The 20,933-nt window shown below is 41.4% G+C and overlaps 1 protein-coding gene across 2 annotated transcripts in view; it reads right to left on the bottom strand.

Moving 5' to 3' along the window:
* Window positions 1-3,965: 3,965 nt before the first annotated feature.
* The window catches only part of GOLIM4 (golgi integral membrane protein 4), a 79,388-nt gene continuing 62,420 nt past the window's right edge, over window positions 3,966-20,933 (bottom strand). For both annotated transcript variants that reach the window (XM_083177817.1, XM_083177818.1), the window contains 6 exons: window positions 19,348-19,427; window positions 13,844-13,956; window positions 10,675-10,830; window positions 10,162-10,230; window positions 8,928-8,993; window positions 3,966-5,993 (listed from right to left, as the gene is read on the bottom strand). In XM_083177817.1, coding sequence (XP_083033943.1) covers window positions 5,844-5,993; window positions 8,928-8,993; window positions 10,162-10,230; window positions 10,675-10,830; window positions 13,844-13,956; window positions 19,348-19,427 — 634 coding nt within the window. In that variant the 3' untranslated portion in view covers window positions 3,966-5,843. The remainder of the gene's footprint in view (window positions 5,994-8,927; window positions 8,994-10,161; window positions 10,231-10,674; window positions 10,831-13,843; window positions 13,957-19,347; window positions 19,428-20,933) is intronic.

The following is a 20,933-nucleotide window of genomic DNA, read 5'->3' as shown; positions in this document are numbered from 1 at the left end:
CCTCAAATTTCAAGGATGGTTACACAGCTCGTTTTCATACCTGGTGCCTGTTTGTCCTTTAGTTTAATAGTTCCTTCATATATGTTATAAATGAAATGTTGAAAGATATCCAATATCTAAAAAAATTCCTAGACAAGTCAGACTAATCACTTATACTGCCAATGGTTTTGCTTAATATTCATTTGAATGTACAAAATACACCAATTGGTTTGTATTTAGAGATTGCAGAGAATAAAAAGTCCTGTAAGTAATAATTTTGATATACTAAATATAGCAAATTCCTTAAAAAAAAACACACAAAAATAATTATATTGACTTTTGTACAATATGGTTGTATTAACAGGAGAAACAAAACCACACAGTGCTGTTCACTATATATACCTTTTTTTTTTTTACAGTGTTTACATCAGCTATTAGTGTAATGAATATTACCGATACCGAAGTTTGACAGTTTTTGATCTCGATACATCAGTTAGACTAGAACAGCATATATGTATCTGTCAGAACAACTACTAAGAATTATGGCATCTAGTTGAACCTCAGAAAGGCATTTATGGTGTAATCAGAGGTGTAAGTTCATCCCAGTGACTTGGAGGCAAGTTGGAGTTTGGTGTGCCCACCCAATAAAGGACCGGAGCCCACAGTGAATTAAAGAATTCCAACTTCCAAAATAGTATGTTAGGTCCGACTCAAGACATTGAGCAAGCAGAATCAGCATTCACTGGCAGGTACCATCTCACAGTACAGCAGTGGTGGCTGTTACTTGCTGCAGCACATACTGAGCCAGATAAAGGCTGTCCTGTCCCCCATTGCATGTCTTAGCAGGGCCTCAGGGATAAAGTCAATAAACTATGCAGCGTCAGTGTATATGGTGCAGAGCTCCGCTTAAGGAGCAGCAGTCACACTTGGACCCTGCTGTAAACCACACAGGTGCTGCTATATATGCAGATGCCCCTTGTGCTTGAAACCCGGAGGCAGGTGACTCCATTGCCTCAGTTACGCCCCTGGAAGTAAAATTGTTCCTCTTACAGATTTGGTAAACAAACAAAAATATAACTACAGATTGAAAAGCCCATATCTGAAAATATCTTGTAATGTTTTCATAGTACAATGAGATATCTTGGGGATGAGACCAAGTCTAAACACAGAATGCATTTATGATTCATATATGCACCTTATACACATAAGAAAACAATAGGAGTGGGGTGGTGCGCTATCAATAGCAGCTGGCACTGGGTTGTCAAGCCCAAAAAGTGTATATTTAAAGAAACAAGAGATGTGCCAGCGCTAGCTGCTTCCAATAATGTAACAAGACGGTTCTCAACAATTAGTATTTAATTAATAACATAGGTGATGTACATCTATCACATAATAAATAAAAAAAGAAAAAAATATACATAAAAATTGAGCAATAGGTAAAATATATTTTATCTATTGCTCAATTTTTATGTATATTTTCTTCTTTTTTGTTTATTATGTGATAGATGTACATCACATATGTTATTAATTAAATACTAATTGTTGAGAACCGTCTTGTTACATTATTAAAAGCAGCTAGCGCTGGCACATCTCTTGTACCTTATACACATAACCTGAATGTAATTTTATAAATTGTCTACAGTATTATTGATAATTGTGTGCTTTCTACACTAAACCGTCAAAAACCAAAAGGTGTCTCAGTATTTTGGATATACTGTAGGTGACTCAGGCTGTAGTTATTTATGTAGCACCTATATGTTATTATGTGTTTTACAGACAATAATGAATCCATTAAATCAGCCCCTGCCCCAGTGGAGCTTAAAAATGTAGTCTCTACAACAAACCCACGCTAGCGTTAATATATAAATATATTTTTGCCAGAAGTTAATTAAAATCATGGGGAGGTATCTTATTAGCTTCAGTAATTTACTGCAACGAATTGACTCACCCAGGACCTTCCTATTAGCCCGGATGCCGGTACTTATTGGGGGATTTGTTTTGCAACCCCGATAAGCATGGTTACTTTGTAGCTATCACTTCTACAAAAATACAGGTCCATGGCTTTTTGCGAAACCTATATGTGCTCGTACTATATTGGGAACAAACAAGCTGTAATTGGCATGACCAATAATGACCATCAGGCTTTTATCATGATCAAAGCATTTTTTTTTATCTTTTGTGTGCCAAATTACCATGGGTATAGGATAAAGTGTGTACTTGGATCAGAGAAACTAGAACATCTGCAGGGAAACCAAGCATACATGAGGAGAGCACACATGACTCCAGTGTTGTGCGGCAGGAAATACTGTTTTCTCTATAAGAGGTCAGGGAACGTTGTGTCGTGTATTTAATAGAAAAGTAGGGAAGATGTGACACTTCGGGCAATGAGCGACTGCAAGTCCCAGCATGCCACTAATTGCCTACTATCTCAGATAGTATTACAGCAGCTTAATACAAAGCTTTTGACAGATCATCATTTACTGACAAGTCAAATATTTATAGACTATATATATATATATGAAGGATCAGAGAAAGTATACATCACTGACCCGTGTTACAATTTATTGAATGCTCATCAGCCTGTCCACATGACATCCAATTATCTATAAATATATATTAAAATTATATGCAAACCAACTCCAGTTTAGTACCACTGTAGAGACTGATGATTTGCGCACACAACAGTAACCAATATCTGAGGTAAAGAGTATTATTTTAGAATTACCATCAATCATTTAATATGGCGTCACACAGAAAGTAAATACACTTGCATAATGTGAAGTGCTGCCGATAAGAAAGCACTTTCAATCAACAATATACAGCAGTCATTATCGATATGGAAAGGGGCGGCTCACTTCCAATACTGACACAATTAATAGTGATTCATCAGCATCACTGACACAGTGAAAAGTTATCTATAATACCGTTCTAATGTGCTTGCCAATTATTATAGGTAAAGATTTTAGGACTGGTGTAAGAAACAAGGAAGGCCAATCACATATACATCGTGGTCATGGTTTTAGTGGACTACAGACAAATCTGCCCTTGTTAAGATTATACCAACATTCTTCTTTGGGAGTTATTTAATACAAGTTGTAGGAAAAATGTCTGAAGCAGAAGAGAGTTATTACTTGCTCCAGACTGCTAAGGTAAAGAGCTGTGCGACTTTCAGTTATAACATACAGGGGTAGATGTGTGAAGCAGTGATATCAGCTGCTCTGTATAATTTTATATTATGCAAATTATAGATGTTACTTCAGTGCCGATTGGTTGCCATGGGCCACTTCTCCTCTGGCTCACTTCTCCTTCCTTATCACTGCTTCATACATGGAGTAATAGTTCGTTATCCCCATGCACTCAGTCAGTACAGCCTCAGTGTATAATGTACCGGATTCTGGTTCACTTGCCAAAGCAAACTCTCTCTCTAATGGACAAAAGTTTGAAGCACAAACCCACCCAAATCTAACACTCTCTAATTACATCTGCCCCACCTGCAGTGCGCATGGTTTTGTCCATTAAGAGAGAATTTGCTTTTGCAAGTGAACCAGAATCAGGCCCAATATGCACTACTGTTGGAGCCCACACACAAGGAACAGACAGAACTGGCACAGAGGGAGTTTTATACAAAACATTAAGCACTTTGGGTTACTAACAAAGACTGAAAGTATGAAAGGAGCCATTCTTACTTTCCCTGTAAATGCTCGGTAACAGCACTTTATATTCTACTCAATTATTATTCTACTACGTTGAAGGGGAGCAGTGATTACCATTTCAGGGGGTGGGGTGGGGAGTACCATCCAGTGTTAAAATGACTTTCAAAATAATGTTAGACATGCCGGCCTTCACAATGCACCAGTCTGATTTGGACGTACAGTACCTGTTTTTTAAATGAACGAAGCACAAGAGCCAAAAAAAGTTTTGCAATAGCATGGCTATTAAAACCGGCAATTACAGACTGAAATATAATCAACTCCCAAACTGAAATACAATTGAAAGCACTAGATTTATTGTTGCCATTACTGTAAAGGCAATGGAGAACTTATTTTGTATAAACCTCACGTAACTTTCCCTGCCAGCCTTTGTACAGTACATGAAAATTCTTCCAAACCTCTCGAATTCAGTAGCGCCAAGCTGTCTAGCAATGTGTTATATGTGTGAGTAACATAACAGCCAAACACTTTGTACTGTCAGTACATAGCTCCTATTCCTGGATTTGTGGAATGATCATGAATGAGTAGAGTGCAGTATATAAATATTCAAAACAATTCATTATACAGCGAGATTGTCATAAGGAAACACAAAGCTAATATTAATAAGTAAAGACACCTTTTGACAGTCCTATATAAAAGTCTGAGCATTAGAGAGAAACTGAAAGAAACCATATATTTTGCACAGAATGCTGCCTATTCTACTGCTTAGGAGAATGGAGCTTCTCTGTCCACACAAATACCAAGTGTCAGCTGCTGTGACTACAAGTCTCCAATCACAGAGCTGTTCTGCATAGATTTCAGACTGGTGAATCCATACACCCTGGAAAAACATAAATCAATATAGGTCTGACCACGGAACTTGGCCATTATAATATGCAGTAGCATAACTCTTTAAGATAGTGTCCAAAATATGTATAAGGCGGTTATCTCTGCCTATGAATACTGAAGGAAGTGTACAATCTTGCTTTCATTTTTATTGAAGACTAAAGAATGAGTTTATCTGCCTAACTGATCAATGGAAATGACAGTTTGTGGTTTAGTTTTCCATTCAGTAATAGATAGCACAGAACAGTCAGTGATGGGGTTTACGTAAATGGACCTATTTGACCGAATAGCAAACTCTGCAATATCTTGCAATTATTTTCTGAATGCCTCAATCAATTTTCCATATGATAAATATATTACAGGTAATATGGCTGCAATGTAGCTATTGTACTTTTGATTTTAGAAAACGTATTGTTTAGACATCAAAGAGGATTACCATATGGAATATGCCATATGTGTAGATTATTTTCCCTGGCCCCAGGAGACACCGGAGGGGAAGCCCAGGTCAAAGGTGCTGTGAATCAGGACATTGTGCAGCATCGGAGTACCTGGTTCACAACAAATCCCATCATGAAGCAACTAAGCTGCCCACTTCTCAGGGGACTCCGGTATCTTCTGGATGACCAGGAGAGAAGGCAAGTATGGTTTATACACACATCTTTGGACATATTGGGGCAGATGTTTTAAGCCTTAACAAGGGTGATAAAGAGTCTAACCAGTGTTGCACAGCAGGCGAACAAATGCTACATGCTTTTGTACCCCTCGTACCGTAACACGGTCCCCCATGAGAAAATTAGCACATTTTTGCTTTGTTGCTAAATCTAAATGACACCCAAGATATCATCAGTTGGTTTAACAAAATGAGTTATTTCTCTTACGCACCTCATTCCTATTAAAGTTGATTCCAATCAATATTGCAAAATTCTATCAGGAAGACCTTGATTACTGGGATATATTACAGGTAATAAATACAGCAGGTAAAGGTCTGAACTCCCTCTTATAAAAAGGGATGTAAGGCACAGAACCTACAACTCACTGCCCTATAGATGGTAGTACTCAATACTACCGGATACTGCATTGTTGTGCATAGGAGACTTCCTCTCCTACATTATTTCCACTCCTCGCACAGGAATGGATTGCTAATAAAAAGAATTTTGCATTCAAAAATTGTATCTAAAGCCTGAAGTTAATAAAAGAAGTTTCATGTAATAAAATACAGCTTTTATATAAATCTCTCATGTTCTAATATAAAAATATAAAAGGACAAGACAGAAAAAGGCCATCTTGGAATTTGCAGTAGGACATATTGTGTGTGTATTTTACAGGACATCACATTTCTGCCCGACGCTTGCTTTTCGCTCCAGGTACTCCCTCTTCCTCTTCTTCCTCCTCTTCTTCATAGTTATCCTCATGGTTTTCTTTTCGCTCCTCATGCAGCGCTTCATGATTCCTCTCTACCCCAATCTGTTTTTCCCCATCCTGAAAGGGAGCAAAATCAGAGATTAGTAGGTGAAATCATTTGTCATTGCACTAGCTGTAGCATTAGTCCTCTAGGGCAGTGGTTCCCAAACTGTGTGCCGCGGCTCCCTGGGGTGCCTTAGGACACTTGCAGGGGTGCCACAGGCTGGGGGTCCTAGACCAATTCAAATTATTTATGGTAAATTATTTATGGACAAAACCGGTGCTGGTGGCTGCCAATCATAAAATAAATGTACAAACAGAAGCAAAGCATGCCCTTTACCACATAACTGAACCTCAGGATCACATATAAACACAATCTAATAATTTTTATATTTTTTTCTACATTTTTTGGGGGGCCGTAAAAAAAATTATGATACTCTAGGGTGCCGTGATTCAAAAAAGTTTGGGAACCCCTGATCTAGTGGTAACTGTATGAAGATTGGAGAAGTAGTATCTATCCCAATAAAGAATGTTATGTGTAAGGTGATAATGCACCAGCCAATCAGCTACAATATGTAAATTGACCATTAGGAGCTTATTGGCTTCTCCAAGCTTCATACATTTACCCCCTAGAACAGTGGTTCCCAACCCTGGTCCTCAAGTACCCCCAACAGTGCAAGTTTTCCAGGTCACCCAGCAGGTGCACTCATTATTCAGACACATTTTAAAAGATCCACAGGTGGAGCTAATTATGTCACTTGTGATTCTGTGTGGAGACATAGAAAACGTGTACTGTTGGGGGTACTTGAGGACCAGGGTTGGGAACCACTGCCCTAGAGCAGTGGTTCTCAACCTCGGTGCTCAGGACCCCTCAATGGTGGCAGGTGCACAGGTGCACTGACATTTTAAAAGATCACAGGTGGAGCTAATTATGTCACCTGTGAGTCCGTGAGGAGACCTGGAAAACATGCACTGTTGGGGGTTCCTGAGAACCGAGGTTGAGAACCACTGCCCTAGAGTGAAACTCTCCATTGCAATCTCATAATGTGGAAACACAGCTCTGCTCTTTCTAGACCTCTTTCCAAATATACACCATCCCAGCAACCAAATGAGACAGACATATCTGCAATAACAGGAGGCATACATTCATGGGAGATATCCAGCATTTTGACTACCCTTGCACTCTTAACTATATTCAACATTAAGGGGTAAGTTTACTGAAACTTTGAAAAATGAAAAGAGGTAATGTTACCCAAAGCAACCAATCAGATTATTTTTATTATTTCTCTATTGCATCATAGAAAATGAAAGACAGAATCTGATTGGTCGCTACGGGCAACATCACTTCTCTTAATTTTCAGAAGCTTTAGTAAATTTACCAGTAAGTATGTCCATAATCTCCATGTGCAGGACCATACACCATTTAATAAATAGCCATAACCTCATTGTAAGCCATATGCACCCTCCGGTACAGTGTTGCTAGTAGCTCAGGGGTATCAAAGCTCTGTGCTATTCTGACTTGTAGTTTTAACTTTTAATGTAATTGAAAGGGCAGACTAGATGTGCCAAGTGGGTCTTTTCTGCCATCAAAATTCTATGTAAAATACTTATTTTGATTACATATTGGGCCCGATTTTGATCGGTTCAGTCAGGGGAACGATGTTGAAGCACTGTGCATATTCGCATGGCTACTGTGTGGGTGCCTTCGGAGACTTGCATGGTCTCCGTGACGCTCGCATGGAGGGGGTGGGTAGAGGTGGGCAGGAGGCATTTCCTGGATGCACCCATCAAAACCCTGGACATGCCCATGTGAATTCAGACGGGCACCTGCCCACCCAGTTCTCGAACCAGGACACAAGCCCAGACTTGATTTGTGAGCACTGTAAAAATCATTCAATAATCGTCAACTATCGAAAAATTTCGGGCCCACGCACTACCCTGCGAATGGATGTTTATCCAAAACATCTATTTGCAGAATGGCAGAGATATTCGCTGGGCATTCACACACAAGTGGGTGGTGTTAGAAGGCTCACTAAGCAGCGAACTACCGCTGTTTAGCGAGCCAACCAGAATGACCCCCATTGTCTGTATATATGCTGTATGTTTAAGATAATATTTTTTCATTTATCTCTATCCTCAAGTGAGTAACATTCATTTGATTAATTACAATATATAAATACATATATTCACAAATAACCATTCAATTGGGCATATAGAGGATTCTGTGACACAAAGTAAAGGGTTTTCGGAAGCTGTGATCCTTACCACCTGCCCCTTCCTTTATCAAACAGACCAGAACTGATACAGGAAGGAAATAAGCTCAACAGAAAGATGCTGCAGATGGTTCCTTGCAGGATGGAAATGTGCGACATCTGCAAAGTATAAACTGTGTACCAACTGTGTCAGAACAGAGGTTCAGAGAATATGTGCGGAACCTGGGTTTGGTATCTCTTACAATATGCCACTCAGACTTACAGCAAATCCATTTTATGATGAGTTTTTGTAAAGTTAATGTGTTTAAAGCATTCTTTGATTTTCTTTAGTTAAGTAACTTGAGCATTATAATGATTTTTTTAAACACAGTAAAGGAGAAAATACTTTGCTGGCACATTTTCCTGCCCGATGAGTTGAACTACAAGGTCTCAGCAAGAATGCTCCAGGGAACATCGAGTACTAGTACCTGTTGATGCTGCCCTTGAAGCTTTTCCTGGGCTGGTAGCCAGAAGTGTACTTGCATTGAAATGCTGTCATTAGAATAGACTGGACAAGTCAGTGCAGCTGTCCAGCTACAATAAGAACATGTCAATGCAGGCAACTTCCAATCATTCTTCTTGTGGCTGCTAGCCAAGAAGTGCCTGGTGCAGCAGCAGATGGAGGGGCACCCGGGCATTGAACGACTGCAGTTGTGTTGTTTAAGGTTCATTGGCAAATATATCAGTTGGAGTAAATTTCATATACTGTACTGTACAGAACACATGAAATCAAGTCACAAATAACTTTCTCTAGCCTTACATTTTCCCCATATGGTTCTTCAGCATTTTGTTCCCTTTTTCTTTCTTCTGTTAGATCTTCCTGGACCTTGATACATGCAGGAAACCATTAAATGAATACATTAGTGTCCGCCTCATTTAAAAAATAATTCACATATCCAATATCAACTAACTGTAAAACCTCCACCTAGCGTTTAACGGATGGTAGATCAACATTCAATAGGTGTACAGGTGTGCTGAGCGAAGCACCGTGCCTGAGGCATGGCGACTGAAATGAACTCGGGAGGGCACACATATGGTATACAAAATTACCTAAAAAACTGTCAGCCATTTCCATGTTGACCTTTCAATCTTGACGGCCTTTTCCATGTTGACAAATTGCATGTTGATCATATGGGGGGTCAATATTTGTATCCACACCCTTATAGGACAATTCTGTACCTACATGCTATAGTGTTTCTGAGCATTCAAAAACTGAGGGGCCACTGCTATTTGCCCCTTAGCTACAGTATTCTGGGTTCCCCAGAAATCCTTTGCTAATAATGCTAATTTAACAAAATCCAGACTGCTGATACGCTCATATTACAAGAGGAAGTACTGTAGACATAGGGTTCTATGACTGATTTCCCCAAAGTGAGATCTAACAAATTATTGCACATTGCACCTACTGTAGGTAAGCTTGTATGACTGAATAAAATGACTTATAATTTAGTACACAACCATAAATTAAAATAAACTAAATTGTATAAGGCTTTTGTAGTGTTGGAACCAAGTCTGATATAGTTGCATAAAATGTGAAATCAATAATGCAGTTGTACAAGCAATCACCCAGTGCTGCAGTCACAGATGCACCCGTTACTCTGCCAGTCATTACCTGAACTGCAGTCATTGGGCTCTAGTATAAATGTGTCAGTTTTTGTAGTTCTCTCCCCTTTCAAATAATCCTAGAACATTGGCGTAACATCCGCTGGTGCAGGAGGATGCAGCTGCTATGGGGCCTGGGCTAAAAAAAATTTTTTTTTAGGAGAGCCCACAGGCTGCCTGGCCAGTAATCAATCTGATCTCTAGCGTTCCCCTCAGGTCTGCAGGGTATACTGTAAGTGGTGGACTAAATATGCTAGAGTGCCAATGGTAAAGGGCTCACAAGGTTATAGTTACGTCTCTGCTATACAATACTGCATTTTGTTTTCTTAATCACTTTTCTGATGTTTAATCGTGTAGTGTTATCAAAAGAACTATAATGTATACATGCATACCTCTTCTTCTCCTTCCTCTTGATACTGTTCATCAACATTATCCTCTTGCTGGTCAGGATTTCCAGCCATCTTTAACAACAAACATCAATATTATTTAATGATATAGAATCGCATAAGGTAAATGACATTACAGCCAGCGCCATTACCACTACACTTCTGTGCCAGAAACTCAATTTACTGCTGCAAACTGTGCGATTTTAGTTATTTACATTTCTTGTCGTTAAGACTGTAAGCTGAAATTATTTTCACGGCATTATTATTTTTTGATGCAGAGTAAACAGGAGACATTCATTACAATAATTACAATGTCTTGTGGTAAAGAAAAAAAGTGACTAGCCATTTGCTTTTCAAGTCAAGCATAAAAAGGTGTATTTTCCGGGAGTATTTGCTTGGAAAGCTGGATGGAGTCTGTGGGTTTTCACAGACATTCTTTCAGGATCCTGCTTTGTGGAGTTCTTCTGCCTCCAAGTGACTTCAAGTGGCACTTTATTCAGTAATGCCGAAACTCCTTACCACTAGATGCTCTTGTTTCTCTGCTTGGCCCTGCTTCTGCCTCTGCTCTTCATTCTCGTCTGGCAGGTTCTCTTCTCGCTCTTGTTCTGCCTCTTCAAATTCATCTTCCCCTTGGTTATTGGGATCATCTGCCGGGTTGACATCCTCTGCAGCAGCCTGGCATATAAGCACATTAATCATGTTATCATCGTGTTGGAAATGCATTTATAACAGCAGCATAATCCTGTCTCCTATGTTCCCATTTACACAAAGGAAATATTCATTGTTTACACTAAATAAAGCACCACACTTTAATTACAACTGAGATCACAGTAAACAAACAAAATACATTACATTCTATGATCTTCAAATCCTCATTATAGAGGAATTTTTTTTAATTAAAATTTGACTTTGTTACCGTGAAACTGGCTAAATAACAAAGCACCAATCAGTATTCTATTTACATAAGTAACGGTGTATGATTTGTTTTATTGCTTTTACAGGTCTCTGCAATGGAGTTCATTTGCAGTTTTACAATATCATGCCTTTTTTTACACTGCTTAGTGTAATACCCCTTTTACACCAACCACATTCCCCAGGCTATTGCCGGATCCACCTGGATCGCGCCTCGGTGTAAATGAGCCACTTAAAAATAACCTGGTTTAAAGACTCGGGAAATCAGACCCGGGAAATGTGGCAGGTTGAATACGGGTGGGACCTATATTCAGGGGCAGTGTAAATGGGTATCCTGGGTTATCCGAGCCAGGACTCATTTACATCAATGGAGGAGAGCCCATACTTCCTGACCACAGCGGTCAGTATAGAGCAGGGGTGTCCAAACTTTTTGCGAAGAGGGCCAGATTTGGTGAAGTGTTGATGTGTGGAAGCCGACCATTCAGCCTGACATTCTTTGAATCATTAATCATATCAGAATGGTCCCCCATTCACTGTATTTCCCACAGCCTGCCCCTCCTTTACTGTATGTCTCCCATTCACTGTATGTTCCCCACTCTGCCCAATTCACTCTGTCCCCTAGCCTGCCCCTCCTGCACTGTATGTTCCCCACTCTGTACCCATTCACTCTGTCCCCCAACCTGCCCCCTTCTCTTAATGTCCATCAGTGCCTCCATTCAAGGTATGTCACCAAGTCGGACCTTCCTTCACTGTATGACCCCCATTAACTATGTACCCCACTCTGCTCCCATTCACTGTATGTCCCCCAGCCTGCTCCTGTTCCCCCTTCTCTGAATGGCCATCACTGCCTCCATTCACTGTATGTCCCCCAGCCTGACCCTCCTTCACTGTATGTCCCCCACTCTGCCCCCTCCCTTCTATGTATTTTTCCCAGCACCTTGTGCGAGCCAGAGGAAGGAGAGGCAAAGCAGGCACTGCAAGGAGAGAAGATGCTTGGGCTCCCGCTGCCGCCCTCCTCCACTCTGCATGTTATGGGAGCAAGCTTCCCCCTTGCTGTCCCCCTCCCCACAACACTGCTGTCACTGTGATTGTGGAGTAGGGTGATATACGATTGCGCTCACCGGGGCCCAACCTTTAGTGTCCTGGGCTGTGCTTCCCTCATCTGATGCTCTGCCTGCTTCCAGCTGGAGGCTGCGGGCTGCTTGAAATGACAGCACGGGCCGCAATTGGCCCCCGGGCCTGACTTTGGACATGCTAGGTATAGAGGTTAGGACAAGGCACATGCAGCCTCCGCTGCTGTATGCTGTATTTATTTTATTCACAGTTTCTTACATAGCGTTGCGCTTTACAATTGGAAACAACAGTGATTAAACCAACTGGGTAGATACAAACCGACATGGAGGTAGGAGGGCCCTGCTCGCAAGCTTACACTCTATAGGGATAATAGGAGGGATACATAAGGATAGAATTCCATAGCATGGTAGTCCCACCAGATTACAAGACAGTCCTGAGGGGATGCAATTAGATATGGATGCTACTGGAGGTTATGTGGGGGTTCTGGAATATGATAAGCTTCCCTGGAGAGGTTAGTGTTCAGGGAACGCTTGAAAGTTTGGAGGCTAGAGGAGAGTCTTAATGTACGTGGAAAGGTATTGCATAGGGTGGTTGCTGCCTGTCAAAAATCCTGCAAGCAGACATCAGCGGAGCCGGGGAGGAGATGAGTGTGCAGACATCAGCAGAGCCGGGGAGGAGATGAATGGGTAGACATCAGTGGAGCCAGGGAGGAGATGAAAGGATGCCTGTGTGCGGTGTCCATTCACCTCATGGTCGGAGGATCTGACCCAGATTGGGACGGTGTAAAAGGAATTTTGGTGTACAGATGGAGCCAGCCTCTTTCATGCAGGGGCTGGCAAAACTTTTGCCGGGCGCCGCCAGCCGTCAGGGCGCGCGCATGGCTATGGAGCTCCCCCCGGGTCCCCGACGCCTCACCCCCCCCCATCCCTGCCCGTCTCCCTGAAGTGGAGACGGGCCGGGACCCGCAGTTCCCGCTGTCCCAGTAAGATCGCCGGCGATCGCCAGCGGGGACATTCTGCCAATCCCTGGCACTGACTGAGAGGCGCTCCATCTGTAATAGGGGTATAACTGATCCAAAGCTGTATATACAACACAGATGAATGTCACTGACTATGACTTTTCTTTTACAGTACACAGAAGCGGCTGGACAAACAAGGGAGTGGATCTACAATGCCAGTTCCATCGTGATTGAACATTTATTCCCAACAATAAAAAAAACTATTGTTGGTACAAATTGGACTTTATTGAAAGCAAACGCATGCCTGTGCTCTCTTCTATTATCAAACCAAGCTCACAGATCTAGAAACAAGGAACACACAGTCTATTGAGAATACACCCGTGTCATATTCAGGGTAGTTCACTATTACAAACCCTGCTCCATCTGTATATTATGTCAGGTTAATGGCCCTATGTACAACAGCTCTGTAAACCCTCTTTAATAAGGTTAAACTGTTTGACTCTAATCAATGAACACGATTAAGATGCTTCATTAAACCTCTGTGCTTGCTATCAGACGAGCAGTCAGGGTTACTGCCGCCTGCATTTGAAGTGCTGCTGTATTTCATAACATTCAGTTTGCTGCTGTGGTTTTTGTTATCATAGCTTGTCCAATAAGAAAAGGAACACTCGTGTCTCTTATTTGCATATAACAGCTGTCATCTACAGTACTTCCAGTAACATAATATAATCACACATACTGTACCTCGTGTTGCTCTCTGCTCGCAGCCTCTTGATCCACAGCTTGCTCCTCGTTTGCATCTCTACCTGCATCATCTACTTCTTCTGCTTCGTCTTGATGATTGTCTCTTTCGTAGGCTGGAATAAAATGCCATTAAGAAAATGATGTGGGTCTCATAGGGTATGGCTGATTGCAGATTGTTGTTGATGCAAAGTGCTTATTATGCTTTATTTGGCGGTTTATAAATTCTGTTCTCGGCAGTGATCACTTAAACATCTGCACCTGGCACAGTGACCCAATTAGGAATGGCGCTGATGTAAATTGTTCGACGTTTGCCTCTGCCTGGTGGCCTCTGATAGGTCCTGACAGGTAGTTATGTATAACAGAAGTAAGAGGTTAAGGGGAGTGTTGTACTGAGGAATGTATTAGTTTACTAATAGCCTTGCTAGCATTGGGAACATGTCCATAAATATTTACAGAAATCACTTGTTTCTGTAATGAAATCATAAAGTGACATTTTTTAAATCCTTATGTAATGCCCAATAAATAACATTTAGGGGGATTTAGGACATGCTAGTTCAATGAAAGCATAGATTTCTACCGTTGGACTCAGTGATTGCTTTTTTCGAGAAGCTGTGGAAGCCAGATTTACTACCGTATGCTAATGTCAGTTCCGTTCAGTTAATGTGAGAACCTTGTGTCTATAAATGATTTATACCAATAGTAGTATTGCCACCTGCAGCCCCAGCCCCATGCTGGGTACACGAGATGATCTGTCTGAACTGCACAGAGCTTTCGCTACACGCCCATGATAATATTCCCACCATACAGATCTCTAGCGTGTTGCTGCCCAGTTTCAGGCCATTTCATACAAAGAGTGACCCAGCAGAGATCCATCTGACATAAGGTGGGTACACACTGGCCAATATATATTGGCCATTCAAATGTACAGCGAACATATTGTGGGTGAATCAGTAGGTGTGTGCCAATGACATGCCCACAACACAGGCATATTGTGAAGGCGCGCCACACAGCCAATATAGGTGCAGAAGCCACCGGTGACAGACATTACAATTGGGAGGGCACATGTAAATGCCTGCCCAGTTGTGGAGTCCGGCACTAAACATCGGACCAACAATTGGTAAGTGTGCATCAGAATGGTGGGCAAATCATCCATTCTGCTGTCCTCCCAATGAAGGGGTCCCTCCACTCCAAAATTTACCAGCCCATGCTGAAGCCTAGGGCTGTCCCAGATGCCCCTGGGCATCGGGCTGATAAATGTGTAAAATAGGATGAAACTATTGTGTATTGTTGTGAGACAAGTCCCAGCAAGCCTGCACCACATACAGGGACTTGGAGAACCACAAGTCCCAGCATGCGGGGCACTAAAGGGCCTGTTGGGACTTGTAGTCCCACAGCAGTATAAATAGTTAAATAACTATCAACATACTGCAGGTAAGTATCTGGATGAATGGGCTCCATATGTAATAAAGTTTTATTTCTCTGGTGTGTGTGTAGTTATTTAACTATTTGTACTGCTGTGGGATTACAAGTCCCAGAGGGCCCTTTAGTGCCCTGCATGCTGGGCCTTGTGGTTCTCCAAGTCCCTGCATGCAGTGCAGGCTTCCTTGGACTTGTAGTTACACAACATTACACAATAGTTTCATATAGTTTAAATATTCAGGCAAAAAATGCGAATATAAAACGTGTGTGATCTGGTGCGATTTCCGAAAGGGACTAAAAATTGCATCCCATTAAATGTTACCCCAGATGTCATTATAGTGTGTAACCAGCTTTAGGACATGCACTGATACTGGAGGGAAGGAGGTTCGGGAAAAATGTAAGAAAATAAATACTTAGCAGAAAAGGTAGTGGATTAGTGGAATAGCCTCCCACAAGAGGTGGTAGAGACTTATACAGAAGAGCAATGTAACATACTTGGGATAGACATAAGGATATCCTTACAAATAAATAAGGATCAGATAGGGTTTAAGGAAGCAATGTGGTGACTAGATTGGCCAAGCAGTTCTTATCTGCCGTCAAATTCCATGTTTCTATGAATTTCAATAGAATATTGGAGGAATTTATATAGTAACATCCACAAGTCTCTCCATTACATAATTGTATTTCAGTTATTGCGTCTGCTGAATGGAGTAATAAAGGTGAGACGATCGCTTTCTGAGCCTCTGCTTTGCTGCATTGTGAGAGATAAACACTGCCGGCAGCTCTGCACTGCAGCCATCTACACTTGGAACAGACACAACCAAATGTTTCATTGCGAATAATTAAAAACCGCTCCAACACAGAGCAAAGTTTATACAACCAAATGTCTTGGCTTAACGGATACGTGAATGTATTATTTAATTTATTCGATATTGAAGAACAAATAAAAAAAAAAACAGATCCCAAGAGAGCAGAATATGTTTATGTATTTGATAACAAGTGGTGGGCAATGTGTGGAATTACTATGAGGGGCATTGTGTTGTGGAATTACTGTGCTGTGGGGTTGTGACAATGGGCACTATTCAATGCTCAGGATTCACCATTTTTTTTTGGCGAATCGGGCGGTTTTTACTGTCTGCGGTGAATCTTTTTCACTGAATATCTGAGTCACCCTATTTTAATGTTCATTGTTCGGCAAAAAATGAACAGTGAATGCCGGCCAGTTCTCCGTTTCATGCTCGCTGCAATTCGCTGGTATATTTCAATGGGGTTTTCACTGGGATTCGCCGAGAGTGTATTCAATGCTAGGATGGAGAATTTGTATATGCATTCAACATCTTTTTAAGGTGAACTGGAATGTGTTCTTTTAAAAAAAATTGTCAAAAAAAAAAAAAATCACAAATTTTATTATGTGAAGGTGCATGCTATTTAGATTCATGTGCATATATATTTATTTTGTAATTGTTATTACAACACGTCAGCGGGGGGGCGGGGACCTGCTCATGAGATATTCACTGCGCCTGGTCCCGCTCATTACATATGCATGGAGCGGGACCAGTGCAGCACTCCCCGCACCTACCTGCCTCCTCTCCGGCCAGTATTCAGCTGCAGGGACCCCCTGCCCTCTGGTGGGTGGCATGCAGCGTGGTCTGGCAGCACAGGGTCAGGTTGGGTAACGCTGGCGGACAGGGGAGAGGGGGGGCTGGTAGCGAATGCTCCAGCCCTCCGGAACAAGGCAAATGTGCCGCGAATCCTAAACAGGATTTGCAGCACATAGTGAAAAATCTCATTGAATACTGGCCAATGTGTGACGTTACTACAGGGGTGGCATTACTGATGGTGTGTCTTAGAATTCTGGTATTGCTGATCAGCGGCAGTGTCTCACCTAGGGCTGCAGCGCAGACTAAACTAGCAGAGGGGAGCCGGATAAGGCAAAACTTTCCTACCGGGAAATATCGTCACTCGCCTATTAAATGCGGTCGTTAATGACACATTGAAAGCCGACAGATCTGACTTTTTTTTTTTAAGTTGGATCTGTTTTGTTGGAAAGGGTTATGGATTGTGAAATTCAGGGACAATTTTTGATAGTCTGCAGCCGTTTTCGCCGATCCACGGACTTTGCAACACTCGGAACAATGAATTCCGACTGTTGAGGTACTGTCGGATCCGACGAAAAAGGGATTCCGGCTGTTAGGATGTTAAGGACTATTTCACACGCTCCGGCTCCTGCAGAGCGGCGAAATCCCGCACGGTCAGAAAGCCGTGCCGCACACAGTAGTTTACAATGGAGTGGATGGCCACAGCCCGGCAGCCGTCCCCTTCCACTGGTGGGAACCGGCTGCAACCGGACGGCCGGGCCGTCCCGCGTGAATGGACACATTTGTGGCCATTATTAACTGCTGTGTGTTGCATGGCTTCCTGAGTCCCAGATTAAATGCCCCTAAATGCTCAAATTGATGAGAAAGAAAACAGATTTGTGTTTACTTTAGCAGATTATGGAGGGAATTCCATTCTCTGCAGTAATTTATAATGGGCTAATTGAACCCCTGGGGATATAAAATTGTCCCCGGCAGTCATCAAGAATTTTTGTTCACCTGTCTGAGGCAGGTGAAACAAAAATCCCCTCTAATCAGCCCCACCAGCCTTGATTTTTTTATGCCAAATAGGAAATAAACTGTATTTTCCAACCTTGAAATTGGGCCAATTTAATATGCCCTTATGATTGACACCATAGGGGATGACTGTAATAAACAATGGGCTACAGTTCTGAACAATTTTAAGGGTGTAGAGATTACCAGTTGTTTAATGAAATTTGGTAAACTATAGAGACTTTTTGTCCATTTAATTAGTATCCTCACACAAGCCAGAAAGCACATCTTTACAACTTAATACCATTACATCTAAAGAATGCATTTAATGCCCCACTATCTCTAATAACCACAGATTTATATAATATACCCAGTAGAGGGCTCTCTCCTACAACCATGGAAGCAGGAATTAAAATGAGACCAAATGGCAGAGCAGGTAAAGGGGCAATTGTGCTACCATGACCCTGGAAAGGAAAATCATATGTAGGATAAATTGTGGGGACATGAAAGATTTTATATGTACATTATGTGCTTTGTTCAATGGTTATAAAAAATTATGGTTTATAAGTGGGCCAAAGTGTTGTGAACTCCATTGGTATTAGTAAATAAGCACACTCCCCTTCCATTGCTATATATATGCCTTGATAAAGCAACGGGATAAGGTATTGTTATGCTGCCCATACACGGTACAATTTAATGGGTGCGATGCGATGCGTGCTCCTGTGCACATCACATTGCACAGCTTAAAAAGTATGTATTGCACATACTTTTTGGACTAGATTGCATTGTGTTCAAAAATTGCTAGGAGTGCACTCCCGTAGACAGTCCTTAATGGTCACTGGTTGAAGGAGCATGCTCCTCCGATTATGGCTAAAAGTCGCTGGTGCAAAATGCACTGTGCACCAGCGATTTCTAGACAAAATGAGGCAGAATGCACAAAGACACTATGATATTGAGCACTGATTGTACAATATTCTGTACTGCAGCTGTACTGCATTCCCCTCATGGACTCAGGCAGACAAGACCGCAACTAGGACTGCACCAGCGGTCGGAGGCTATCATTGGAAACTGATAGCCGGATCCCTCCTGTTATATCTGGAATCACTTAAGTATTAAACCACTGGAAATGTGCACATTGAGTGGGGACTACTAACTGGTGATATTTGCAAACTAACCATACTAACTGATTACAACAGAGGAGAATCCTAATCACTAAAGCCAAACTGATCGAGTATAATGGAGTACAATAATTCTCAATATTGAATGTTTGTGAGTCTTGTTTGTCTTATCGTTGGCCACGATATTATATAGATTTTAATAAATACTTTGATTATTCAGTACAGAGACAGAATGCTGAAATGGTACACTGAGCAATATGGTCACTGAGCAATATATTGCTGAGAGATATTAAGGCAACAAATGGTACCGTGTGTACACACCTTTATAGTAGTTTGGTCACATTCTGTTTGTGCAGACATTAGGAAGGCAATAACATACCTCCCCCTTCTTCTTGCAAATGTTGCTCTTCGTCTCCTTGTACAATATCATGGTCCATATTATCGTAATGTGCTTGTTCCCTAAAATGAGTAGAAAAATATTTATTTTAGAGATAGTAGTTTTACAAAATCCAATCTACTAAGGTTAGAGTTGTAGTTATCATATATAACAAACCTATTAACAAATATGCATGTACTGTACATGTATTTATTGATGTTTACTTACGTAGCACCGGCACTGTTCAATTGGGAACTAAACAGTAAAATAACAAGACTATGCAATAACAGACAGACATAGTGGTAACGTACATACCAATACAGTATTTCTTTTTTCCCCTTTAAAATAAAAATTTATTAAGAAGCAGTAGCAAGTTATAAGTGAAAAAAAAATGAAGTCATAGAATTAATCCTAACTTTCTTCACAAATAACAAAATTAACATTTGGTCTAATTTTTTAATCATTGTCCTCAAACTCTCCCTTTTCTCTTGGCACTCACTTCACACCATTGGAATCTGTGACACAATTCCTTCCTGGTTCACTTCTGACCTATCAAACCCTTAACCTCTAGCACAAGGGTGGCCAAACCGGTCCTTGAGGCCCACATTTTCCAAATCACCTAGCAGGTGCACCGCTGTAGTCATTGCTAACTGTCACATTTTCAAACCTGCTGCATTCATTCTTACTATAGATCCACAGGTTGCCTGACAAACATGAACTGTTGGTAGATCTTGAGGACAGGTTTGGCCACCCCTGCTCTAGCACATCCTCACTGCCACTCCCATAAGACTCTGCTCCCGTGCCTCTGCTTTTCTCACATCTTCACTTGAACTTATTCAGCCTCCAGGATCACCTATAAGCAAATGCCAATGCCATGGGCAGACTAGATGGGCAAAGTGGGTCTTATGTGCCATCAAATTCTAGGTTTCTATAATGATCCACCAACGACTACACCTCTTCTGTAACCTACTGCTTTTCTTTATGGTCTACATACAAATGCCTAAATGCTTAACATGTCCAAAACCAAGCTCATCACCTCTCTCCGCCAAGAGTCACTGCTTACCCTTAAATTTCCCCACAATTTCCACATGTCTTCCAACCTTGCTGATGGGTACCATACTCCAGTCCACCCTCTGGTTTATTCCTTCTCCTTTCTACCTTAGAAATGTTTCTAAAATTCACTTTTATCTTACCTAAAATGCCATAAAGCTTCTTCTCAATTCTGTAATCATAGCTCACCTTGGTTACAGCACAATCCTCCTATCTGGCATTCTAATCACCCATTTATCCGCAATGAAATCTATTTTAAATGCAGCAAGACTGAGGATAGACATTTATGTTTTGCAAATCCCTGCACTAGCTCTCTTAGAAATGAGCATGGAGGGGCTCTGGACTGGCATATAAATGGGAGTTAGAGGCATACTGTATAGGTGAATGAAAGGGACTATTACAAGAGAAATAAAATGGTAGTAATGCTACAGCGGTATTGGCCGTGCTGCCTCTCCAGGAATCTGAAAACAATAAAGTGGTAACTTTGTTCCAAAATGTAACAAAAATGCACATTGTTGAGGTGAGTCCATAACCAGATT

The sequence above is a fragment of the Crinia signifera genome, chromosome 3 (assembly GCF_055691185.1).
Source record: "Crinia signifera chromosome 3, ASM5569118v1, whole genome shotgun sequence".
NCBI lineage: Eukaryota > Metazoa > Chordata > Amphibia > Anura > Myobatrachidae > Crinia > Crinia signifera.
Note: the sequence above shows the minus strand (reverse complement) of the source record. Positions and strands in the feature narration are given on the sequence as shown.